The sequence below is a fragment of the Phyllostomus hastatus genome, unplaced genomic scaffold (genome assembly GCF_019186645.2).
Source record: "Phyllostomus hastatus isolate PE091 unplaced genomic scaffold, TTU_PhHast_1.1 phas_scaffold_216, whole genome shotgun sequence".
Classification (NCBI taxonomy): Eukaryota; Metazoa; Chordata; class Mammalia; order Chiroptera; family Phyllostomidae; genus Phyllostomus; species Phyllostomus hastatus.
In genome coordinates this window covers 4,597,086-4,622,517 of record NW_025334018.1, presented here as the reverse complement: position 1 = coordinate 4,622,517, position 25,432 = coordinate 4,597,086, and the positions used below count along the sequence as shown (strand labels likewise).

Genomic DNA, 25,432 nt, shown 5'->3' with positions numbered 1-25,432 from the left:
ATTTTATTTGTTTATTTTTAGAGAGGGGAGGGAGGGAGAGAGAGAGAGAGAGAAACATCAATGTGCGGTTGCTGGGGGCCGTGGCCTGCAACCCAGGCATGTACCCTGACTGGGAATCAAACCTGTGATGCTTTGGTTCACAGCCCGTGCTCAATCCACTGAGCTATGCCAGCCAGGGTTCTGGATCCTTCTTAAAGGGCAAGAATCTTACTTTCGATGACAATGACAACCCAGATGTAGTTCCCCCGTAACCAAGCCACTAGAGCAGCAGGATATTTACTTTTAGTTAGAAGAGGAGCAGGCCAGCGGCATCTTGCCTCAAGCTGGTCCTCCACGATAGCTGCCTGCAGCCCACCTCTCCGCTTACCTGGACTCATCTATCACCTCCTTCCTCTCGTAGGTCCCTGGAGGAATCTGTGGGGAAGCCCCTCTACCTAATATTTAGGTGAGTATCCAACTGTAGGAGACACTGCTCTGCCATCCGTCCATAGCACACATGTGCTTCTGTCCTGGGGTAATGGGACTCTGTTTCTAGGAAGGAAGGGGTGTGCAGTGGACACAAGTAGACCGTGCCTCCTCAGGCTCCTAGGAGACTCTGCCCTACATGAAGCTCTGCTCCCTTCCTCCTGTCTCCCACCTCTAGGAACCTATGCCAGATGCAGGAAGACAACAGCAGCTTCTCACTGCTTCTGGACCTTCTCTCCGAGCTGTATCAGAAGCAGCCCAAGATTGGCTACCACCTGCTCTACTACCTGAGGGCCAGGTGGGTACGGCCACCATGTTTGAGAAGGAGTCAGGAAGCATTCTGGAGAGCCTCTCTCCAAGCACACAGTGGTTCCTCCACCCTTGTCCATCATCATCAGGGCCATCCATGTGTTTTCTCATATTTAAAATAATGGTTTTTTTAAAAGAGTGTATTAATTTACTTATTTTTAGACAGAATAGAGGGGAGGGAGAAAGAGAGAGAAAGATCAATGTGTGGTTGCCTCTCGTGCGCCCCCTACTGGGGACCTTGTCCAAAACCCAGGCATGTGCCCTGACTGGGAATCGAACTGGAGACCCTTTGGTTCGCAGGCTGGTGCTCAATCCACTGAGCCACACCAGCCAGGGCAAGGATCTTTTCGTGAACTTACTGGACATTTGCATATTTTCTTTGGAGAAATGTCCAAATTCATTCCTATTTTTAAAATTGGGTTGTCTTTATTGTTAATTTTTAAGAGTTCGCTATATATTCTGAATATAAGTTCCTTATCAAATATATGGTTTGCATATATTTTTCTCCCATTCTGTGAGTTATCTTTTCACTTTATGGCACTCTTTGAAACACAAAGTTTTAAATTTTGATGAAGTCCATTTTATTTTTTTCTGTGTCACCTGTGATTTTGGTATCATGAAGATTTATGCTTATGGCTCTGGCAGGTGTTGCTCAGTGGGTTGAGCACCGGCCAGCAAACCGAAGGGTCTCTGATTCAATTCCCAGTCAGGGCACATGCCCGTGTTGTGGGCCAGGTCCCTGGTTGAGGGCATGTGAGAGGCAGCCAGTCGATGTATCTCTCCCACATCGATGTTTCTCTCCCTCTCTTTCTCCCTCCTCTCCCCTTTCTCTAAAAGTAAGTAAATAAAACCTTAAAAAAAGGAAATACTTTATAAAAAATTTTTTTGCTTTTATGTATTCTAAGAAGTATATAGTTTTTCATTTTTACATGTAGGCCTCGGATCCATTTTGGGTTCAGTTCTGTAGATGATAAGTGAGGGTGTCCATGCGTTGATACCCTCATTGCTTAGAGCCCAGGAAGCAGGAAAGAGAGCTTCCCGTGGGCTGACCTGAGCCCTCTTTCTCCTGTTCTTGCCTCTCATCACTAAGTAGCTGACTCTTTGTGGTCAGAGCCCTGTCCAGAGCACTGGGGAAAGGTGGGGAGAAAGAAGAAGAGTGTCTCCTTGTTCCCATAAGTTATCAAGCCCCTGGGGAAGCAGGGAAAGCCATGAAACAGATCAGCCCAGGGCACCTGGGGCAGCAAAGGGGTTGTGGGAACTCAAGTAATGGGAAGCTACTTGAGGGATATTTGAGGCTGGGCGCTGGGGCCAGGCTGCTGGCTTAGGCCCAACTGGTCTTGCAGCAAAGCTGCCGCAGGGAAGATGAACCTGTACGAGTCGTTTGCTCAGGCCACCCAGCTGGGCGATCTGCACACCTGCCTGATGATGGACATGAAGGCCTGCCAGGAGGACGACGTGCGGCTGCTGTGCCACCTCACGCCCTCCATCTACACGGAGGTCAGTGCCTCTGCCCGCATCCCTGGGGCCGCAGAGGTGGCCCCATCTCACCGCACACAGCCCTGCCCCTCCTTCCCCGCCCCCGCTGGCCTTGGTGGGCCATTTCTGCCGCCATTTCTGCCCGCGCCACAGCTGTCTCCTCCTACCTCTCTTTAAAGATTTAAAAGTGTCTAAAAAGCCCTCAAGTTTATGTCTTCTGCTTTGCTGTGTGAGTTTGGATATGGGCCTGTATACTTGGCTTCGTGGCTTTGGGCCCATCCCCTGGACCCAGGACAGGTCCCCAACCAGACCCACATTCTCAAGTCTCAGCCCTCTTGCCAGCTGATGGCTCACGCTTGGGTTCTTTCTAATAGTTCCTAAAGACCAGGGTCTCTGGTGGAGATTCAACTTCATTTCCCCAGCTCACCCTCCGTCTTCTCTGGGAACTGGCACATAGGAGGAGGTATCACCTCTTCCTCCTCTGGTGAAAACTCACAGGAACTGGGAAATCGGGGCGTGGGGTATGGGCACGACAGGAGGAACTGTGATCTCAGCCAAAACTGGAGGGAGGAGAGGTGCCGGTGCCCTGCCCGGCAGATGGCATTTTCCCTCCCTGCCCCTCCCCGTGAACTGTGTTCCTCAGAAGGGGTCCTGCCCGCCCCCCACATGCTGAACACTCACACACTCTCTGTACCTCCCCTTCTTTATCCAAGGGTCAGAGGTAATTGGATTTCTTTCTTTGCTGCCAGAGATACAAATGCATATTCTGTCACCAACAGAATGAACCGTCATGCCTGGTCCCTTTCAGCTCTAGCTTTGTCTCCACGTAGCTCCCTCCCTTCCCCGTCCCCCCCCTCCCCTCCCCCCCTCCCTCCCCCCCTCCCCTCCCCCCTCCCCTCCCCTCCCCTCCCCTCCCCCCCTCCTCCTCCTCTCCTCTCCCTCCCCCACACTACCATGGTGTGCGCACAAAAGAGCACAGCCTGGTTCTCAGTGGTTAGGTTCCTAGCTTCCTAAGTGTTAGGACCCTGTGTCTGGCTAACCTAGCCCCGCCACTGCCGCCGCCCTTCCTGCCCCCCAAGCATTCAGTGAGGCAGCAGAACGGGTTGTGAAGTGAGAGCCAAGGGGTACACCCTGGACTCCTGCCCTACTTTCCCTCTTTTTCTCTCCAGTTTCCAGACGAGACCCTGCGGAGTGGGGAGTTGCTGAACATGATTGTGGCTGTTATCGATTCTGCACAGGTGAACATCGAGCTGTCATCCTGTGAGGTGTGGGAGCAGGGCTGGGGCAATCAGGCCTCTGACGGAGCCTGCGCTGCTCCGGGCTGTGCGGTGTGCGCTGTGCGCTGCTCCCAGTGGACTGGGAGGGAACGCAGAGCCCTGGAGCCGCTTGCTGGGCTGGCAGTCCTCCGGGAGTTCCCCCTCTCCGTACTCTTGGGGCACTTCTGTTGCACAGGGAAGGCGAAGGGATTGCTTTCGGATCTCAGCAGGTCTTCCCCTTGACTCAGGGTGAAAATGGTCAGACCGTTTATGGCCAGTTCCATTTGACCTTCCCATCATGCATAGGTCCCCAGGAGGCTGTAGCTTTGCTTATGTCCATCCTCAGGCCTGAACTGGGGTCTTACTTCTCTTCTTCCTCTTCACTCATCTGTAAAGGAGGAAACTTTACATTCAAAAGCCCTTCCTTTGCTTAGCTTTTCCCCAAATCTGAAATCCAAAGCTCCTCCTCCCATGGCCCTTCCCCGCTCCTCAGGCACAGGCTGAGATGGTCGGAGGCCCAGACTATAGCCAGGGAGAGAAGTTGCCCATTATCTTGCTTCAGAGTGTGAGGGATAGTTTTAACTATGTTTGCCCCAGGTGGGCCTATGGGCACCACTGAGAGACCCTGTCATTCATCATATGCCATTTCCTCCTCGTCCTTTTAAACTAGGTTTTTACTTCCTCTCATTTTTCCCCATATGAGCCCTCTGGCTTCTCCTTCCACACCATCTTCCCAATGGGGATTTAGATTTAGAACCAATGGGTTATGCCTTCTTCCTCCTCCTCCTCAGCTCCAGGAGCTGGTCTGCCATGTGATGATGGGGAACCTGGTCATGTTTCGAAAAGACTCAGTCCTCAACATACTCAGTAAGTGAGCAGACACTTTAGTAACCCTGGGAGAAGATGGGGTGGCAGCCCTTGTGGTATAACAGGAAAGCTGCCTCTGGGGCAGAGAATGGGGCTGAGAAGGGGGTAGAACGGCGCTGCGCCTGCTGGGTAGTCTTGGGCCACGTCTCTCTGGGTCTCTGTCTTGCCCTGTAAAATAGAAAGATACTCTCCAGCCTCAGGGCTGATGGGAGTACAGAAGCTATCTGAAGGCTTTGGAAATAAGCTTTTTGTGGAAAGGGAGAGTATCTCTAGGCTTAGGATTGGGGTGCTGGTTGTTGGGAGAGAGATGCGGGGGTAGGGGGGAATTTAATATCTATTCATGCCCTGGCCGGGTAGCTCAGTTGGTTATAGCATCATCCCCAATACGCCAAGGTTGTGGGTTCAACCCCTGCTCAGGGCACAAACAAGAGTCAACCAGTGAATGCATAAATAAGTAGAACAAGAAATTGATGTTTTTTTTCTTTCCCTTCCTGTCTCTCTCTAAAATAGAAAAATAAAAAATGAAAAAAGATTTTAAAAACTGTCTCTTCACTGTCTCTCACAGTCCAGAGCCTAGACTGGGAGACTTTTGAGCAATACTGTGCCTGGCAGCTCTTTCTGGCCCACAACATCCCTCTAGAGACCATCATCCCCATCTTGCAGCACCTCAAATATAAGGGTGAGTAGGGCCGTGGGTAGGGAGCATGGGGATGGGATGCTCCCAGTCTGGCTGGAGCAAGGCTGAGGCCTGTGGACAGCTGCATGAGCCCAGACCCACCGCTCCCGTTCCCACTGAAGTGCCCCGTGGAGGGGCCACCTCCCAGTCAGTCACTTGCGCCCTTAGTAGAGTCCTGCAGGCCCTTTCTGAGCCAGGCGCTGGGCTGGGGCTGTGGTGGCCGGGGTTTTACAGGAATGGGGTAGGAGATTGTTCTTCCTAGCTCCTGAAGATTACTTTTGCCCCTCCCAGTGGCTGTTGGTTGGGGGATGGGAGAGGTGCCAGGTTGTCTTCCTGGAATTATACATGCCTCTGAATGGCCTCTGCCCTTTCCCCACAGAGCACCCGGAGGCCTTGTCTTGCCTCCTGCTTCAGCTCCGGAGAGAGAAGTGAGTTCCACCCCAGGAGTTAACAAGCCGCCTGTCCAACGCACCAAGAGATGCTACTGAATCCAGGGCTTTAGTCCTGCCCCTTTGGCCATGTTTTTTCCCGTTGTTGACAAGGGCTTATTCTGCCCTTCCCATAGTGATTTACAAATAAGCAGCTCCCCTGGGATCTGGGCTTCCTCTTGACTTTACCCCCCTGCCCACCAGGAGCTGCCCTGGAGGTGGGGACCGGACATCACTGTTTCCTGCTGCCACAGCAGTTCTAGTCCCAGTGGCTTCTGCTCCCCTCCCCCAGGCTCCTGAGGCCACCACAGGGCTAATCCAAGAGGAGGAAGGGTCAGAGCAGAGGGGTCACACACCACCCCCTTCCTCAACCAGCCGTGCTCCGGGCTCAGGCTCCCGTAGAACAGAGAGGCAGAGAAGGCTAAGGCCCCTCCCTCCATCACAGGCACTGTTGCAACAGCCCCACATAAATGGGGCAACAGCTGTGTGTGTCTTTTCCTTCCTACCTTGTTGTCTTCCTTCCACCTTTTCTCCTCTCTTGCCTGAGAGACCAGAAATGGTGCCAAGTGTCTTAAAAGAAGTAGGAAGGTTGGAGGGCCCTGTGGGGGCTATGGCTTTGCATCCCTCCCCCTGAGCCTTCCCCGGGCTGGATACCAGTGTGGCCCACAGATCTGGCACGCAGGAGTGGGGCCGTGATCACGTACTGCGTGCTGTCTTTGTGCCTCCCTGTCCCATTTCCTGACTGTTTTGGGCAAAATGGGGGGTATGCAGAGGCTTCCTTCCACACATACACATGTACCTTCTACTACCACAGAAACCAGAGAGTCTCACTTCTTGTCTCCTGCCTTCTGCAAAGGATGAAACCAAGCATTCCTTGCCCAAAGAGAAGAGGGAGAGGGATGTGAGAGTAGGAAGCTGCAGCAGGCTGCGGTTTGGGAAATAAGTACGTGGGAGACACCCACTGGTTCCCGAGACCAGTTTTGTGAGCAGGATGCCCATCACCCCTCTCACGCCCCCAGGCCCAGCGAGGAGATGGTAAAGATGGTGCTGAGCCGGCCCTGCCACCCCGACGACCAGTTCACCACCAGCATCCTTCGACACTGGTGCATGAAGCACGACGAGCTGCTGGCCGAACACATCAAGTCCCTGCTCATCAAGAACAACAGCCTCCCACGCAAGAGGCAGAGGTGGGACCCTCCAGGCCAGGCTTGCCACTCTCCACAGGCCATGGCAGTCCATGCTGTCCCTGCCTGGCTTGTGGGTGACATCTAGTGGTCTGAAGTTTCATGGCCTGCAGAACCATTGGGGCCCCTTCCCCTCTTCCTAGTGTTCTGTGGCTGGTCCCTGTTCTAATTCACCTCCTGGATGCCACCCTACCCCTTCCAGCCCTCTGTGTCCTCCCTGTATGGGCTGCCTCTGACTTCAGGAGGGACCCTGGTTGGGGAGAGTGTCTTGCACTCCTGGAGTCCTCACTTCCAGCTCAGAATTTGGTTCTCCTGACTTCCCTGCAGCCTAAGAAGTTCCAGCAGCAAGCTGGCCCAGCTAACTCTGGAGCAGATCCTGGAGCATCTAGACAACCTGCGTCTTAACCTGACCAACACCAAGCAGAACTGTACGCTTTCCAGCCCTCCTTGAGTCTAGCGTGCCTAGTGCTGCCCTGGCACAGACCACCCCGAGTTGGGTAGGGGCAGGGGAGGAGAAAATCACCCCTGGGTACCAATTATTAAACTCCCAGAAATCTGACTCTTCTTCCTCCTTTCCTGCTGTCTCTTCCTTCTCCCTCTAGTTTTCAGCCAGACCCCAATCCTCCAGGCTCTGCAGCATGTCCAGGCGAGCTGTGATGAAGCCCACAAGATGAAGTGAGGCTCCTTGGGAAATAGTAGGAGAAGGCATAGGGAGGGGGCCAGGTGGGGACACAGACTTCATGACCAGTAAGACTGTGGGGTTGAAGAGAAATAGAGACCATGGGGCAGAGAAGAAGACGGAAGGAAGGTCAGAGGGCCAGAGGCCCGCACCCTGAGAGCACGTACTCCTTTCCCTCAGGTTCAGTGACCTCTTCTCCCTGGCCGAGGAATATGAGGACTCTTCCACCAAGCCACCCAAGAGCAGGCGAAAAGCAGCTCTGTCCAGCCCCCGGAGTCGAAAGAATGCCACACAGCCCCCTAATGCTGAGGAGGAGTCTGGCTCCAGCAGTGCCTCGGTGAGAACCCCTAACCAGTACACAGGAAAAGGAGCGTGGGGTGTAGGTAGAGTTGGGGCAGCAGCTGTTAGGCAAATGACACCCCCCCCCGCCCCGCCCTGATCTCTTTCAGGAGGAAGAAGACACAAAACCGAAGCCCACCAAGCGGAAACGGAAGGGGTCTTCTGCAGTGGGGTCTGACAGTGACTGAGGCTCGTGCTCCCATCCCACCCCTAGTTGGACTACCCTCCCCTCTTTGGTGAATCAAAGGTTTAATAGGGGCTGGGGAGATCGTAGGGGAGACACCTTCTCCCCCATCCCAACACTCACCTGGTGGGAAGCCTGATGAGCTGCCATGCAGCCCCCAGCGCCCCCTCCACTCCCTGGGGCCTCCAGCCCATCACACTGCTGATCCCACCAATACTTGGGTTCCCGCTAAAGCCAGAGGCGGTACAAAACCTGGATGGTGGAGCAAGTCCTCAGGACCCTGCCCCTCCCCCAGCCTCCCAAAGAGCTATTTAAACCAAGAGGAGAAATGGCAAAGGGGTAGCTGGCCAGAGAGACAAGGAGGAGAGGAAGGACTCGAGTGTGCAAGTGTCCCTTCTGATGCCCCCTCATGTCCCCCCTTCAGGCCTTGATTTGCCCTGAACGGGCATTTTATAGTTGCTCTCCATACACCGGAATGAAAGGGGCACTTAATCAGTGACAATTTCTTGCTGCCTGTTTCTTTCCATGGGGTAAATGCCACAAGTGTTAAGGAAGGAACCTGACAGGGAGGCCATAGCCCCACCTGGTGTGCCCAGGAGGCTTGTGTTGGCCTGAAGTCGGTGCCTCAGGCTGGGCCAGAGCCCCAGGGAGTGGCAGAGACACAGTCCACAGAACTGTCAATGGGTCCCATTTCCTTTTTTTTTCCCCCAGAGATAATCGTGTTTTAAAAGCTGTTTTTAAATGACAATAAAACAAGCCAGAACCTCTTTTGTGCCAGAGTTGCTGCCGCAGTGAGGTCTGCGCAAGCCCCCCCCCCCCCCCCCCCGCATGTTCAGGTAGTCTCAGTGGGCACCCCTCCTGTGGCTTCAGTTTCCCTTTTCCCTTCCTGTCTTCCCCTCTTTCGTCTGAAGCAGAGGGGGCTTGGCTTTGCCCTCCTGCGTCCCCATTATTCCAGCTGCCACTGGCCTTCAGGCGGGGCACTGACCTGTGCTCCAGTTGATGCTCCAATTCCCAGTAGGGTGAGGCCTGTCCTTAACCATCTCTCAAGAATTAGAGACTTCCAAAAGCTAGAATTTGTCATACTCCATTTACTGTGGACAAATGCCAGCTCTGAGAGGACTAAGTGTCGGGGTCGAGGCACACCCCAGTCGGATCCTGAAGGACACGTGCAGAGTTCAGTGACCAGGGAGGAGGCTCCCTCTTTCTTCACAGTCTGTGCAGCAGCAGGAAGAGCTCCTTGGCTGTGCCTTTGTCCCCCTGCTGTCCAGGGAGGCTGAGTGGCCAGATGAAAAGAAGTGAAGTTCAGGCTGATGGAGACAGCTCCAGTTCAGCCTGCAAGCTTGCCTCAGAATCCGGGTTCTCCACTCCCTCAACGCTGCGGCTCCTCCTTTTGAAAGTCTAAACCACCCGAGACCTCCTTTCCTTCCTCTCTCCTTCCCCAGTATTCTCTGCCCCAATTAAAACCAGGATGGAAAGCATTGGCTGGCTGGCCCCAATTATTGTACGCTTGTCCAAAGGGAGGGGCCTCCGTCGTGGTCCCTCCAGAAATCTGGCTGGCTGGGCCTCCACCTTTCCCCTACTTAACTCTCAGCCCCCACCCATCCCTTCGGGCGTGAGTCTGGCTACCAAGCCGGGACTTGGCAGCACCAAACAGGCAAGGGGTCGGCTTCTTCAGTCTTGGGACAGAGCAGTGGCACCCTCCCGTCCCTGGTGCCAATGAGATAGAACGACAGATGGACTTTGATCCAAATGCCCTGGTTCTCAGACCTGAACGCCAAAGTCCAGCTAGACGCCTAAACTGCCCTTGCGAAGGAACCTAAGAGATGACCCTGAGATGCAGGGAAGGTGTACGAGCACCGCCCAGGACCTGGTGGAGTGCGGGCGAGTAGCCGGTAAAGAGTGTTTCTAGGCGGAGCTTGGGGGTGGAGAGGCCGGGAGTGTTGGGGCCGTCCCCCCCTCCGCCCCCGCTCCCCTCCAGGGGGAAGGGGCGTGTGCCAGCGCACGCGCGCTCCCTTGAAGGAGCAGTCTCAGACAGAACGAGAGGCCCCAATTTTTCGGAAGCGAGTAGCAGGGCTGACTGCGAACAGCTGGGGCCAGAAGGCGCCGAGACCAAGAAGAGGGTACCATGGCTACCCTCCTGCTGCTGCTTCTGTTGCTGCTGTTGCCGCTACTGCTGCACCTCTGGCCTCAGTGGCGCTGGCTGGCAGCAGACTTGGCCTTCACGGTGCGCGCCCTACGCTGCAAACGCGCGCTCCGAGCACGCGCCCTGGCCGCGGCCAAAGCCGACCCGCAGGGTCCAGAGGGGGGTTGCAGCCTGGCCTGGCGCCTCGCGCAACTGGCTCGCCAGCGGCCGGCGCACACCTTCCTCATCCACGGCGCGCAGTGCTTCAGCTACGCTGAGGCCGAGCGCCAGAGCAATCGGGCGGCACGCGCCTTCCTGCGCGCGCGGGGCTGGGAAGGGGTCAGCGGCTGCGCTTCAAGGGGCGCCCGGGAGGGCCAGGGAGCAGCCGGAAGCGGCGAGGCGCAGGCCGTGAGGGATGGGAATGGCGCGGCCCCTCTGGCACCCGGAGCCACCGTGGCGCTGCTCCTTCCTGCCTCCCCGGAGTTCTTGTGGCTTTGGTTCGGGCTAGCCAAGGCCGGTCTGCGGACGGCCTTTGTGCCCACCGCCCTGCGCCGGGGACCCCTACTGCACTGCCTCCGCAGCTGCGGCGCGAGCGCACTGGTGCTGGCGCCAGGTAAGGTTGGAGCTCCCTGCAGGGCGGTGTCGGCAGGAAAGGGGCGTGTCGCAGGTTGGAAGGGTTGGGCCCGGAAGGGACCGAGGAAGCTACCCTGGGATTCCCAAAGGGTGGGGATACATCTCTGGGTATGCGAAGAGATGGAGCTGGCTCTTTGGTTACCCCCAAATTCCCAAATAGTCAGGCTCCAGGACTCAGGTCTGTTATGGGATGTCCATAGTTTTCACTCTCACCCAAGAGCAGTGCGGAGCAGGGAAAGTGGGGAGAGTGGCGGTACAAATAGGCTAGAGGGTAGGGAAGGCTTCTGGGTGACTGTAGGTGGAGCCATGGAGCTTGGCGCTTTCTTACCGCATCCAGAGTTCCTGGAGTCCCTGGAGCCTGACCTGCCGGCCCTGAGAGCCATGGGGCTCCACCTGTGGGCTGCAGGGCCTGAAACCCATTCTGCTGGAATCAGCGATTTGCTGGCTGAGGTCTCGGCTGAATTGGATGGGCCTGTGCCCGGGTACCTATCTGCTCCCCAGAGCATAATGGACACATGCCTGTACATCTTCACCTCTGGCACTACTGGTGAGGGCTGGACACCATGCTTACTTCCCAGAAACTGAGGCAGAGGAAGGCAAGGGTCTGGGAACAGGGGCTCCTCAGCTCCCAGGCCACCCCTCCAGACCGCCCCCCCCCCCAGGAGGTGCTAATCCCAGCATCCATATCCTCCCTTGCGAATTCTCCCACCCCCCATGATTTCTCCAGCTCCCCTAACTCCCCACATTTCCAAGGCAGCCTGGCTTCCCTCAGCTTCATTCCAGCCTCCACCTCTTTCTGTGGGAAACCCAGCAGGGGCAGAGGGGGAGACAGAGCTTGGAGCTGAGCCTCTTCCCCCGGTTTCCTCCCACCCTTAGGCCTCCCCAAGGCTGTTCGGATCAGTCACCTGAAGGTCCTGCAGTGCCAGGGGTTCTACCAGCTGTGTGGTGCCCACCAGGAGGACGTGATCTACCTGGCTCTCCCACTCTACCACATGTCTGGCTCCCTGCTGGGCATTGTGGGCTGTTTGGGCATTGGTCAGTCTCCCCACCCAACCCCCTTTCAGTCCTTTAGAACAGGTTTAGCAAGCACCTGCTGTGCTGCTAGCTTGGGGTGCCCCTGAGTCCTTCATGAAGAGAATCCGGAGCAAGGAGGAGGCAGGGCCCACTCTCCAGGAGCTCCTGATATGATGGAGAAGTGTCACCTGCACAGACCTGCAGACTGAGTGATTTGGGAGGTCACATGGGTCACAGAACTCGGGAGTCTAGGGGCAAGGGATGGAAGTGTCAGCCCAGGAGGAGGCAAAGGAAGCGGACTGGGACTGGCACAGGGAACAGAGGTGGACTGTTTGGGGACAGGGAGAGGAAAAGGGCATTAACCTCTCGGAAGCACAGACGGAGAGGGCAGAGGCTAACTCGGCCTGCCCACCCACCAGTGGGAATGCCACAGGGAAGCTGTACTACAGTGAAGGCTAGTGTTGGGAAGAAGGGGGTCGGGGCTCCCCCTCCAGCCCTTAACCTCACCTCCTTCCTCCCTCCCGACTTTGGCAGGGGCCACAGTGGTGCTGAAGTCCAAGTTCTCAGCTGGTCAGTTCTGGGAGGACTGCCAGAAACACAGGGTGACCGTGTTCCAGTACATCGGGGAATTATGCCGATATCTTATCAACCAGCCCCTGGTGCGTGGGCACAGATGCCGGGCTGAGCCGTCAAGGCAGGGAGATGGGCAGCTGACAGGAGACACAGCGACAGTTCTCTGGGAGTCGGAGGGAGAGGCAGCGAGAAAGTAGCAGGGTCGGGTAGGGAGCCTGGCGCTGGGACATCCGACGCTTAGGCCGTTGAGCATCACAGTGGAAAGGGTTTCTAGGGGATGGGGAACAGGACTTCACTTTGGGGAGCTGGCACGCTGGTGTTGAAGCTCCTGCCCCTATCTGTACTCCTCACAGAGTCAGGCAGAACATGGACATAAGGTCCGGCTGGCAGTGGGCAGTGGGCTGCGCCTGGACACCTGGGAGCGTTTTGTGCGGCGCTTCGGGCCCCTGCAGGTGCTGGAGACGTATGGGCTGACAGAGGGCAACGTGGCCACTTTCAACTACACAGGACAGCGAGGTGCTGTGGGCCGAGCTTCCTGGCTTTACAAGGTGAGGAGTGGGAAGGAAACTGGAGACCCCATGACAGCAGAGGTTGGCTGGGGGGGCACTCGTGCAACTGAAGTGACTCAGTGCCTGGGTCTCCCTTCCCCCAGCGTGTCTTCCCCTTCTCTTTGATTCGCTTCGATGTCACCACGGGGGAGCCACTTCGGGACACCCGTGGGCACTGCGTGGCCACATCTCCAGGTTTGCGCTCAGGCAGGGTAGGTGGGGTGGTGAAGCTGGCAAAGGAGGGTTAGCATTGGAGAGTGGGGCGAGGGGCGGGAGGCGAGGGGGGGAACCACCCCTGACCCCAGTGGCTCTGCCAGGTGAACCAGGGCTGCTGGTGACACCAGTGAGCCAGCAGTCCCCATTCCTGGGCTACGCCGGGGACCCAGAGCTGGCCAGGGGAAAGCTCCTCCAGGATGTCTTCCGGCCTGGGGATGTTTTCTTCAACACTGGGGACCTGCTGGTCTGCGACGACCAAGGCTTCCTCCGCTTCCATGATCGCACTGGGGACACCTTCAGGTCTCTGTCCCTAACTTCCTGGCTCCTTCCTGGGCCTCTGATCTCCAGCCCAGGCCCCTACACCGCAGCTCGCTGATCTGCCCCACCCCACCGCCTTACCTCCCCACTCAACGCTCACCGCAGAGCTCCGAGACACCAGACACCACCTCCCGGTGGTGGCAGCCCGGCACCCTGACCTCATCCCTGACATTCTCTCCCTCCCAGTTCCGCAGGCCCCGCCCCCTGACTCCTGGTTTTGTTTCTCTGCGCTCCGGCAGGTGGAAGGGGGAGAATGTGGCCACCACGGAGGTGGCAGAGGCCTTGGAGGCCCTGGACTTCCTCCAGGAGGTGAACATCTATGGCGTCACCGTGCCAGGTACCCAGCCGCGAGAGGTGGGGGGGGGGGCGGCCATCTCCCCGAATTGGTGTGACTTGGGCAGAAGGAACAGGAGGCTGAGCCTTGCCCCCATGACCCCAGGACACGAAGGCAGGGCTGGAATGGCAGCCCTGGTTCTGCGTCCCCCCCACTCGTTGGACCTCGTGCAGCTCTACGCCCATGTTTCTGAGAACTTGCCGCCTTATGCCTGGCCCCGGTTCCTCAGGCTCCAGGTAACCGCCCAGCCCTGCGTGATCTCTCGCCCCATACATGCGTGGCAGTCGGTAGCTCCAAACCCCACAAAGGGGCCCCCACAGTATACACTCTGAGGAGAACAAACACCTTCCCAGACATGCTCCTCGCCCCTTCGTTTGTCTAGGTTTGGCCCCTTCTCTTCCCTGTCACCTCCTCCCCTGAACCCTGACCTCATCACCCACTGTCCCCAGACATGCCCCTTAACAAAATGTAGGCAACTCACCCGAGCCATTTGGGTAGAGTGCCCCTTTCTTCAACGCCCTTTGACGCCCTCTCCCCAGGAGTCTCTGGCCACCACAGAGACGTTCAAGCAGCAGAAGGTCCGGATGGCGAAGGAGGGCTTTGACCCGAGCACACTGTCCGACCCGCTGTACATTCTAGACCAGGCGGGGGGCGCCTACCTGCCCCTCACGCCTGCCCGGTATGGAGCCCTCCTGGCCGGGGACCTTCGGATCTGAGAGCTCCACCGCAGCCGCAGGAGGGGCTGTGCGGGGCGAGGGCACTGAAGGTGTCCAGGGGCTGCCGGGATCTTTTCTACGCTACATTTGTAATCACAGTTTTGTAATAAATGTGGCCAGAGCCGGTTCGGCTGTCTTTCTCATCTCCGGCACGTCTTCCTTCTCTGCTGCGGAACTGCTTTCCCCCGGCCCGTTCGGACGCTGCTCCCGGCACGCAGCCCGGCCCTCCGGCCCTGACTCCCGGTGGGCTTCCGTGTGCTTCCTCTCAGGTGACCCCGGGCGACCCTCGTCCTCCGAGAACCCTGGTGACTGAGTCTGCATCTGGTCCCAGTTTCACTCCCTGAGTTCAGGGCCCCACTGCTTTCTCCCATGAGCTGCAGGCCCCTGGGGGATGGCTCGAAAGGCAGAGGTGGTCAGAAGCACTGCCCCGAACTCTCGCTGACTCGGACACGGTGGGGCCTGGGGAAGCGTCTCCATCAGACAAAACAAATGTTTGATTTGAGGGGTGGAAAGGACACTCTAGGTACCCCCTCCCCTCACAGCTGTCTCTGATAAGCCAGCCCGTGAGGAGGAAGGGTGGGGCCACACAGCCTCCCCAAATCAGATGTTCCCAATTTTACCTAATCTTAGTCATATGTTCCCCGAAGTACCAACCTAGACTGGGGCCCCACAGGTTCTGGGGAGAACTTGACTGATGCTCCTCCTTGGAGTAGGGCTCGGAGAGCATGTGTGCCTGTGGCAGCAAGAGGGATAGAGGAATCAAATGGAAAAAGGCCTCTCCTTGCCCCCCCCCCGGAAAAAAAAATGAAGCATCAAAAAGATCACTTATTTATTTTTAGAGAGAGGGGAAGGAAGAGAGAAAGAGAGGGAGAGAAACATCAATGCATGGTTTCCTCTCACACACCCCTCAATGGGGGATCTAGCCTGCAACCCAGGCATGTGCCCTGACTGGAAATTGAACCGACAGCCCTTTGGTTTGTAGGCCAGCACTCAATCCACTGAGCCACACCAGTCAGAGCCTAAAAAGTTGTCATTTAAAAGCTTGAAATGATGAAACTCCTGCTTTTCCTAGAACTAAAGTCCCCTCTGTTTTCAGTTGTGGGTGCTTGACATTTTCTGCTACTTTCCCTTGGCTTGTCTCTTCCCTTCCAACCCCTGACCCCATCATGATAGGTCAGAGGCAGCACCCGACCACCAACCTGGGGTCCGTATGGCTAACCCTCCTGTTCCAAAATGCATACCTTGCCCCACCCTCCACCACCAAACCTGGTTCCGTGTCACTGACTAGTTGAGGCACACACTGGTGTAGGTGACATCTTCCCACACTGGCCAATAAATGAAATCATCTCTTTCTGTTCACCTCTGGAATCTGCCTAGAGTCTGTCTGGGGGTGGGGTGGCATGAGGTGGGCATAGAGCTGCTTCTCTTGGCCAGCAGGGGGCACCTCTGCACCGGCCCCCTCACAACCTTAACTGAGGTTTCCCAGGACTTGAAGCTGAGCAGCCATCTTTTCCCTTGTGGAATCACACAACTTTTCCCCACAATTCCTGTTTCAATTGGTCTAAATCTGCTCCATCCAGTGTGGTAGCTACCAGCCTCACGTGAATATATTAAGATTACTCAAAATGTGGCTAGTCTGAGCAAGATGTGCTTTGAGTGTAAGCTATATATCAGAGTCTTCAAGCTATATATAAGCTAAGTCTTCAGTCTGAAGACTTAGTACTAAAAAGAGAATTAAAAAATTTCTTGCCCTGGCTGGCGTAGCTCAGTGGATTGAGCACGGGCTGCGAACCAAAGTGTCGCAGGTTCGATTCCCAGTCAGGGGCACTTGCCTGGGTTGCAGGCCAGGTCCCCAGTAGGGGTGCTCAGGGGAGGTAACCACACACTGATGTTTCTCCCCCTCTCTTTCTCCCTCCCTTCCCCTCTGTCTAAAAATAAATACAATCCTTAAATAAATCTTTAAAAAAGGAATTACGTGATAGTTTGCAGAGATGAAACAGGTTGGTCCTCAGGTGGTTAGTTCCCTTTCTCAGGAGGCTGATCAACAACTTTGGGATCTTGGAATGTGGAGCAGCGGAACCAGAGAACTTGTCTCCGGGCCTCGAATCACCGCAAAGTTCTCAGCTTAATGTCTGTAGGTGCCAGAAAAGGGACAGTGGGGTCAGAAAGACACTACCGGTTTTTCTCAGCCAGCAGGCTAAGAATGATATATTCACACAGTTAAATAAATCAAAAGAATGTTTCATGACATAAAAATTATATGGGATTCAGATTTCAGTGTTTATGCATAGTTTTACTGGGACAAGACACATTCATTCCTTCATCCATTGTCCGTGGCTGCTTCTGTGTTACAAAAGCAGAGACAAGTAGTGACAGAGACTGTATGGCCTGCAAAACACGAAATACTATGTGGCCCTGGACAGAAACCCTCTGCCAACCCGTCCCAGGGCCCGCGCCCTCCGGGCCGCTGGCTGCAACTTCCCGCGAATAGGGGAGTAAGCCCGCACTGGCCCAGGCCTGGTGGCTGCTCCCCGTGGGGCTTGACAGAAAGTTCCCATCCCAGGGCCCTGCTTGAGCCCCGGTGGTAAAGGAACTAATCCGCGGGCAGCCCTGCTCATTTCCAAGAGCCCACCGGCTGACAGACCCCACCAGGCACGGCCACGTCCCTGCGAAGAGGCGACGCGGGCGGGGGGGGGGGGGGGGGAGTGGGAGGAGTCACTACCTGGGCCGGACCAGCTCTGCGAGCCTGAGATCCAGAAAGGCGCCTGCGCATTTGGGCTCTGGGGGGCAACTGCGGGGAGCAATTATTTTTTTTAGAGACATAATTTATATACCATAAAAAATCAGTCCTCTGAAGAGTAAAATTGACGCCCTGGCTGGCGTAACTCAGTGGATTAAGCGTGGGCTGCAAACCAAAGCCTCACAGGTTCGATTTCCAGTGAGGGCACATGCCTGGGTTGTGGGCCAGGTCCCCAGTGGGGGCCATGTGAGAGGCAACCACACATTAATGTTTCTCTCTCTTTCTCCCTCCCTCCCCCTCTCTAAAAATAAATAAAATCTTTAAGAAAATAGTGTGAAGTTGAGTTTTTAGTGTATTCATAAACTTGTGCAACCATAGCCACTATCTAATTTGGAACATTTTCATCACCCCCAAAAGAAACCCTTACCCATTAGCAGTCACTCTCCGTTTCCCCTCCCCCCAAGCCTCTGGCAACCACCAATCTACATTGTGTCTCTGTGGATTTATCTATTCTGGGTATTGCATATTAATGGAATCACACAATATACAGTATGTGAGCTTTTGTGTTTGGTGACTTCCACTTACCATAACACTTTCGAAGTTCATCCCTGTTGCCGCGTGTATCGGTACTTCATTCTTTTGATGGCCAAATAATATTCTATTGGCTGTACATACCACAACTTGTTTATCAGTTGATGGAATTTGGGCTATTTCCAATTTTTGGCTATTTGAATGATACTGCTATAAATGTTAGTGTACAAGTTGTTGTGTGGACATATGTTTTCAATTCTCTTGGGTGTACAGATAGGAGTGGAATTGCTGGGTCTTACAGAAACTCATTTAACTGTGTTAGGAACTGCCAAACTATTGTCCGCAGTGGCTGCACCCTTTTACATTCCCACAAGCAACGTGTGAGAGTTCCAATTTTTCCATCTGCTCACTAACACCTACTATTTGTCTTTTAACTATAGCAGTCCTGGTGGGTGTGATGTGGTATCTCATTGTGGTTTTGATTTGCATGTCCCTGATGGCTAGTGATATTGAACATCTTTTCATGTGCTTATCAGCCATATATTTTCCTTGGAGAAATCTCTATTCAAATTCTTTCCTTGTTTTTTCTTTTGGCTTATTTGCTTTTTTACTGGTGAGTTGTGAGAGGGGTTTTGTCCCCTAATGTATTGTGGACTCATGTTTCCTATCAGATATTGTAGTTTGCAAATATTTTCTCTCATTCTGTGGGTTGTTTTTTGACTTTTTTGATAGTGTCCTTTGAAAAACAAAGATTTCAAATTTCAACAAAGTACAGTTTATCTATTTTTGTGTACAGGGGGAATATTGCAAGTTAGTTTTCACTAAGGACAAATAAGGATGTTACATTTCATTGGGGAGTGTACTTGTTAGTGGTATTAGTGTTATTATTTGAAACTATTTTATGGCATATTGTATATATTAACACACATATTAGGAGTCACTGTTTCCAGAGCAAAAGAACAAAAATATAAAATTAGTAAAGTAAAAAGTTTGTTTCTCATGCCCTGACTGGTGTGGCTCAGTGGGTTGGGCATCATCCTGGAAACCAAAGGGTCACTGGTTCAATTCCTGGTCAGGGCACATGCCCACATTGCAGGCCAGGTCCCCAGTTGGGGGCATGTGAGAGGTGATGGCTATTTCCCTGATACACTGATGTTTCTCTCCCTCTCTTTCTCCCTCCCTTCCCCTCTCTCTAAAAGTAAATAAATAAAATCTTTTAAAATTGTTAAATTAATATATAAAATCTTTACAAAATTTTTCTTTGTATTTCACTGAGAAAGCCTAGAAGCAGTAAACAATCCAACAGCCATGAGATGTCCTGGTGCCCAGCTCTTTGGAGGGAGGGTTCATTCCAGGTCTAGGACCGGAATCACTCAGGATGAGGTTGAGGTATCTTGTGCCAGAAAGCAAAAATATCAAAGAATGGGGGAACAGCAAAAGGACACAGAGCTCCCACCGCCTAAAATAGGGCTATCTGAATGTCAACAAGATTAGTGAATGCGCTTGAAACACTGAATATGCAACATGTAGCTGTTCAGAGTGATACTAAAGGGGACATGAGGACACGGGGGAACAGGGGGAGAGAAACCCCTGGGATACAGCACCAACAACTCACTCTGAAAACTAGCAGTTAAAGGAAGGACTTGAACATTTATCCCTGTGTGAATTGTATTTCAGCATTATCAAACCGTCCTAGCTGATGAGGGAAAGGTCTTTACAAAAGACTTCCAGCCCTGGCTAGTGTGGCTCAGTGGATTGAGCGTGGGCTGTGAACCAAAGGGTTGCAGGTTCAATTCCCAGTCAGGGCACATGCCTGGGTTGCAGGCCAGGTCCCCAGTAAAGTGGTGCATGAGAGGCAACTACACATTGACATTTCTCTCCTTCTTTTTCCCTCCCTTCCCCTCTCTCTAAAAACAAATAAAAAACCTTAAAAAAAAGACTTCCAGTTTGTAAATTAGAAAGGAATGGTAGAATTTTAATAATCACTATTTTTGCAACCCTTAATGAAATCATTGAGTCAGGCAATTATCATCAATGAATAAAATGATCAGTGAAAGGTTAATGGGGAATTTTACAATGAAGGGATCAGGTTGTCACCACCCAAAGCCCTATCCTATCTTAGAGTCACAGCATGGGACCACCAGACATTGTCTCCTGGAGAGGTGCCACATGCAGCTGGCGGGTTAAAGAAATAGTAAGAATCCTCTGTGTTTATGCCTGAGCTGTGACCTTTTACTGTAAGAAGGAAATATAGGTGTGCTGTCCCCCGAGGAGAACTGCCCCTTCTCCACGAAGACTACGCACCATTACTTTTTAACTCAGTACCTGTAAACACTAATCATTCGTTCCCTTGGGGAAGAACTGGCTATTCTCCCGGAGGGAATGGTTGGTCAATCGAGTCACAAAAGGCCCTCAGTGCCCATAGCCACTTGTGTCTAAAACATATTTAAGCAGAGCCCCCAAAGTGAGACTTCAGAATCTCACCGGAGGGAAGGACGCTTCGCTGGGAACTTTCCCAGGCAGACCCCGAATGCTGTCTCCGGGATTCCCCAGCGTCTGTATTCGGGTTTTGGTGATTTCCCATCTGGTGATGTGTGCTCTCGATTCTTGTTTTCTCTTTGCTCTCGCTTCATAAAGTGCTTAGCTATTCACTTTTGACTTGGGGATTTTATTGTCTGCGAATCTGAACCTCCAAATTAAGTGGCCACATCCTGCACGTGCCCCTTAACGGCACAGCAGCACACCCACCTCCGGCGCAGCTGTCTTCCCTGGAAGCGGAGCGAGTCCCGTCTCACCTCCAGGGCCAATGCGCATTTGCAGAGGAACATGTTCAATGACGCCAGCCAAGTCAAACGGACCCAGAACATGGGGACATTTCTCCATTCTCTTCAACAATTCAATGACGTGTAAAGGGTTGCTCTCAATTAGTTCCTTAAAAGACGTAACCAAATGTGGTGTATGGACCTTGTTCCTGATTAAAAAAAAAGACATTTTGGAGACAATCAGGGAAATTCAATTTTGGACTAGGTATTAAGTAATATTAAAAAGTAATTGGCCCTGCCTGAAGTGGCTCAGTGAATTGAATGCTGGCCTGCAAACCAAAAGGTCATAGGTTCGATTCCCTGTCAGGGCACATGCCTGGGCTGCAGTCCAGGTCCCCAGTTGGGGCACTCGAGGGGCAGCTGGTGGATGTTTCTCTCCCACTCTTCCTCCCTTCTTTCTAAAAATAAATAAATAATAAAAGAAAAATATTTTTTACTTTTATTAGATGTAGTAATGACAGTTATGAAAAAACTTTGTGTTCTTTAAAAGATGCACGTATGTAGATGTGGAATGAGATGATGTCTGGGGTTTATTTGGAAACGCTTCAGCAGAGAGAGAAGGGAGGCGAGGAAAGTTGCCCCCGCAGAGGGAACAGTGCACGCTCAGCTCCAGCCACGAGCAGGCAGGAGCGCCAGGACCGTCTGGGGCCGGTCCCGCAGAGGGCGCGCGGAGCCTCCGGGCCTGGACTGTTACCCTGCAAGCGCGGGGCACCTAGCGCGGGAGGGACCACGAACCACGGGGGGCACAGGACCATGAGTTGTGGCCCAGTTTCAGGCAGCAGTAGGCCGGAGGTGAGGGGACAGCCTGGGGCCAGAGACCGGCGGGAAGGCAGTGGCTTCGGCTCTGCATTAGGGTGGCCGCACCGGGATTCAGAAAACGGACAGGCGCCAGAGCCCAGGTGTTCCGGGCACGGGTTTGCAAGGTGGTTGGCTCTCCTTCCAGCTTCCCTTTCACACGTGCTGACCAAGAGCCTGGCCTGTGCTCAAGGCCAGGAACTTGCAAAGGACCTGCCCTCATAGAAGCCACACTGCAGTGGACGAGACACACAACCCACACAGGGGGATGTGAAGCGACACGTCACCTAGTGACAATGCCGCCCAATTACCACTGATGTGATGGCTTCGGACGGCACCGGGTTCCCCCAGCGGGCTCTGTAAGCCGGATTTCAGACACAGGCTCCGGGCTAACTCAAGGCTAGACAGGGCTGAGGTCCCTTCCGGAGGCTCCGGGGGAGAATCCGTTCGTTGCCTTGTCCAGCTTCGGGAAGTCCGCCTCATTCTTTCGCGCCCCGCTTCCTTCACCCTCAGTCGGCAGCGTCAGGCCGGGTCCTCCGCGGCCAGGCCCTCTGACCCTCTTCCGGACTCCGGCCAGGCCGGCTTCTTCCCCTTTTAAGGACCCTTGAGCTTACATTGGGCTCACCTGGATAAACCAGGATGATCTCTTTATTTTGAGGTCAGCTGATTAGTCACCTTAATTCCATCTGCAACCTTAACCCTCCTGGATAGGCAAGGTAACACCGTCACAGGTTCCGGGGATTGGGACGCCGCTCTCTCCAGGGGCCATTGCTCTGCCTGCCACCCATGGAAGACAGGTAGAGACAGAACGGTAGAGGCAGAAAAAGGGGTTGCAGAGAGAGACAGAGGAGACACTGTCCCAGGTGTGCTCTGAGGGCTTCAGTCTTCAGGGGAGACCTTCCAGGGAACTTGTTCCAGAAAAGCCTGGGGCTGTTCAGGGTTGGGCCAACAGTTCATTGTTGGGGAGCAAAGAAGAGGGACAGGTGGCAGCAAATCACTTCCGCCATCATTTCCTGAGCGCCAGAGCTACTGGGGACTCCACGGTGGGACAGCACTTCCCCACCTGGGGTTCAGAGGGCACATGCAGATACTCCCAGGCTCTGAGCAGCTCTCCTGCGTGGGGGATGCAGGAAGGTCTCATCAGATTCTCGAAGGGGCCTGGGAACAATCAAAAGTTAACTCCTCTCTTGCTGGTTATAAAAGAGAAGTGTTTAGAATATAAAATGCTGCAGTCACTTTGGAAAACAACTTGGCAGAACCTGAAAATGCGAAGTTACCATATGACCCAGTGACTCCATTTCTAGGTACAATATACACCTATGAGAACTGAAAACATATCATCTTTCCAAGCCCTGGCTGGTGTGGCTCAGTGGATTGAGTGCCAGCCTGCAAACCAAGAGGTTGTCCATTCGATTCTTAGTCAGGGCACAAGCCTGGGTTGTGGGCCAGGTCCCCAGTAGGGGGCATGTGAAAGGCAACCACACATTGATGTTTCTCTCCCTCCCTTACCCTCTCTCTAAAAATAAATAAAATCTTAAAAAAAAACCCTGTACACAAACGTACATAGCAGCATTATTCATAATAGTAAAAAAGTGGGCACCATCATCTGATGAATGGATAAACACACTGTAATACAGCCATATAACAAAACAGTATTCGGCCACAAGAAGAAACGAGGTACTGATGTACACCACCATGCAAATGAACCTTGAAAACATCATGCTAACCCAGACTGGTGTGGTTCAGTGGATTGAGCACCAGCCTGCAAACCAAAGGATCACTGGTTCAATTCCCAGTCAGATCACATGCCTGGGTTGCAGGCCAGGTCCCCTGTGGGGGGCACAGCACGCAAAAGGTAACCACACGTTAATGTTTCTCTCCCTCTCCTTCTCTCTCCCTTCCCCTCTCTCTAAAAATAAGTAAATAAAATATTTGAAAAAAAAAGCATTATGCTAAAAGAAAGAAGCCAGACATAAAAGGCTACATGAAGTATGATTCCGTTAACATGAGACTTCCAGAACAGGCAAAGACGAAAGTAGATTGATTAGTGGTTGGGGGCAGGGGGCAGCGGGGAGCGAATGTACTGGGTCCAGTGTTTCCTTTGGGGGCGAAGGAAGTGTTCTAAATTAGATTATGGGGCAGGCAAACGTATGGCGTATGAATCACACCCTAGATGGTTCACACAGGGGAGGAGCAGGAGGGAAAGAAGACGCAGTGCCTGACCCCTGAGTGCAGTGCATTTCCCTTATTCCTCACAGCCCTGGAAGACAGACTTTGCCTTCCTCCCCATCTTATGGATGGGCAATCTCAGAGGTAAGGGATACCAGCCCAAGGCGAGATGGCTGCTTGGTGACAGAACTGGGACTTGAACCCAGGTCTCTGTATTGGTTGTTCTCTGTGCTGTGGGCCATGCTGGAGTGTGAATTCAGAGGTGACTAGGCAAATGGTACAGATGAGGAGGCAGCTTCTCAGCAGTTATTGGTGAGGGGCCGGTTCCGACAGCGTCAGGCAAAACCAGGTAGGGAAAAGGGTTGTGATCAGACTCTGTCTTCAGCCTTTACTTAATGTCACCCTCCCACTCACGAGGGGAAATTGTTTCTATCACACATTCACCCCCATTTTGCAGACGGAGCAGGCCCAATGCTACCCAGTGAGGTAGCATTGCCTACGAAGGACACACAGCTCGTAAGTGATTGGGGCCACGTCCTCCTGACCACAGGACCTGTGACCGCTTTCCTTTCCAGGCTGCTCTGACTCGGGAGGCTGCTCCAGGGAAGGGGTGGGAAGCCCGAGAGAAGCAGGGCTGGGTGAGGACAGCCCAGTGGGGAAGCTGCAAGTTCTCTTCCCGCAAGGCACTCTCCTTTAGGGTTGGCCCAGGCCCGGGAGGCACCCCCCAGGACTGCTGGTCTGGATGGAGAAAGCTGAGCGTATTGGGGTGAAGACTGAGGGTGGGCTTGTGTGGAGAGGCAGGGGCACGGCTGTGGCCGTGCCGGGCCAAGCCAGACACGAGAAGCTGAGGGCACAGAGCCAGGGGAAGAGGACTCGAGGAGAGTCAGGGTCACGAGTCAGACCAGCTGGACTCCTGGGGGCAGGCACCTGGATGCTCAGTGTGCTACCCCAGCCCGATTCCTCGGCTCTGCTTTTGCTCCTTGTCCCCTGTCACAGACCCTCCCCCATACTTCCTCAGTTTCCCATAAGCTCCACTTTTGGGGGAGCTGCCATGAGGGGAGGTGGTCCTATAAAAATAGCAAGTCTCAAAGTCAGTGCTTTTTTGGGTGCCACGCTCCTCTGGCAAAAGGGTTGCCCCCTTTCCCCCACTGTTTGCATGTTTTACATGATCAGTAAGGTGAGGGGAGGGGTCTGGGCCTCTTTCTTCTCTGGAGGATGGGGCAGCGGAGGCTGGGTTCGCACCTCCCCATGGCTGGCCGCCTCCCCGGCCCTGGTCACCCTGATCCATTGTCCCAACAAGAACAGAGAGAGCAGCTTTGGAAAGCAACACTATGAACGGGAAAGGGCTGCCAGGGCCGCTACCCGACTAATGGGATGAGCTCCCTCGTGCGGGGCCTTGGCTCAGCACCTGGGACAGCGACCTCTAGAGAAGGGGGGCGGCTCTGTGCTCCTCCCTGGGACCCTCAATTCAGACTCCAGGCCACCCCTGTCTAGGCCTTGAATCTCCAGAGATGAGCTTAGGGAAGTGGATGCCCCAACTGCCCTTAGAACTTCACTCTTACTCAATCAAAGTTTGAGAGGGAGTAAGGGCTGGGTCCAATGGGCTGCGAGAGGACTTGGGAGGCTGGGAAAGGGGAGGTCTTGACCCCCAACTTTGCTCTGTTCTCATTGGCCTCCCCTGCCCATCCCCATTCCCCGCCCCAACTGACTCAGTGTCTGGGTCCCAGGAGAAGAGGACAGTGGGGTGGGGTGGGGGGGTTGGGAGGAAGCTCAAGCTGAAAGCAGAAAGACACTCAACTCCAGGGAGGACAGAGGGAAGGACAGCAGCCTTGGGCCTCGACCCCAGACCTTGGCCTCCCTAGATCCTGGGCTCCCCAAAACAAGGCCAGAGCCTCCACACTGTCCCCTGAGGGTGGTGTGGGGAATGCCACAACCCAGGGACCCCCAGGCTGAAGGCAGAAGACCAGGGCTGCTTGGGAAGTAGGCCCGTGAGAACACGGGGCTGGGGCTGCTGCAGCTGTTCCAAGAGTGAGGTAAG

General features: G+C 54.1%; 2 protein-coding genes across 2 annotated transcripts in view; both read left to right on the top strand.

Moving 5' to 3' along the window:
- Nucleotides 1-9,335, top strand: part of INTS3 (integrator complex subunit 3) — a 36,755-nt gene extending 27,420 nt beyond the window's left edge. The window contains exons 20-31 of the mRNA XM_045816785.1: nt 401-445; nt 644-763; nt 2,118-2,271; nt 3,420-3,488; nt 4,298-4,373; nt 4,939-5,052; nt 5,429-5,477; nt 6,497-6,664; nt 6,989-7,089; nt 7,264-7,336; nt 7,521-7,677; nt 7,790-9,335. Coding sequence (XP_045672741.1) covers nt 401-445; nt 644-763; nt 2,118-2,271; nt 3,420-3,488; nt 4,298-4,373; nt 4,939-5,052; nt 5,429-5,477; nt 6,497-6,664; nt 6,989-7,089; nt 7,264-7,336; nt 7,521-7,677; nt 7,790-7,867 — 1,204 coding nt within the window. The 3' untranslated portion in view covers nt 7,868-9,335. The remainder of the gene's footprint in view (nt 1-400; nt 446-643; nt 764-2,117; nt 2,272-3,419; nt 3,489-4,297; nt 4,374-4,938; nt 5,053-5,428; nt 5,478-6,496; nt 6,665-6,988; nt 7,090-7,263; nt 7,337-7,520; nt 7,678-7,789) is intronic.
- A 554-nt stretch (nt 9,336-9,889) lies between these two features.
- On the top strand, nt 9,890-14,457 carry SLC27A3 (solute carrier family 27 member 3). Its single transcript, XM_045816870.1, has 10 exons — nt 9,890-10,598; nt 10,956-11,165; nt 11,495-11,653; nt 12,167-12,291; nt 12,559-12,753; nt 12,858-12,948; nt 13,071-13,269; nt 13,527-13,624; nt 13,727-13,857; nt 14,161-14,457. Exons 1-10 carry the CDS (start codon nt 9,989-9,991, stop codon nt 14,335-14,337), a joined length of 1,995 nt encoding a protein of 664 aa, XP_045672826.1. The 5' UTR covers nt 9,890-9,988; the 3' UTR covers nt 14,338-14,457.
- Nucleotides 14,458-25,432: the final 10,975 nt, after the last annotated feature.

Bases quoted from the DNA above. Each gene is read 5' to 3' on its own strand.
- SLC27A3 (XM_045816870.1), top strand. From the start codon at position 9,989: ATGGCTACCCTCCTGCTGCTGCTTCTGTTGCTGCTGTTGCCGCTACTG. The intron at 13,270-13,526 runs GTCTCTGTCCCT...GCGCTCCGGCAG, and splicing joins CGCACTGGGGACACCTTCAG to GTGGAAGGGGGAGAATGTGG. The intron at 13,625-13,726 runs GTACCCAGCCGC...CCATGACCCCAG, and splicing joins CTATGGCGTCACCGTGCCAG to GACACGAAGGCAGGGCTGGA.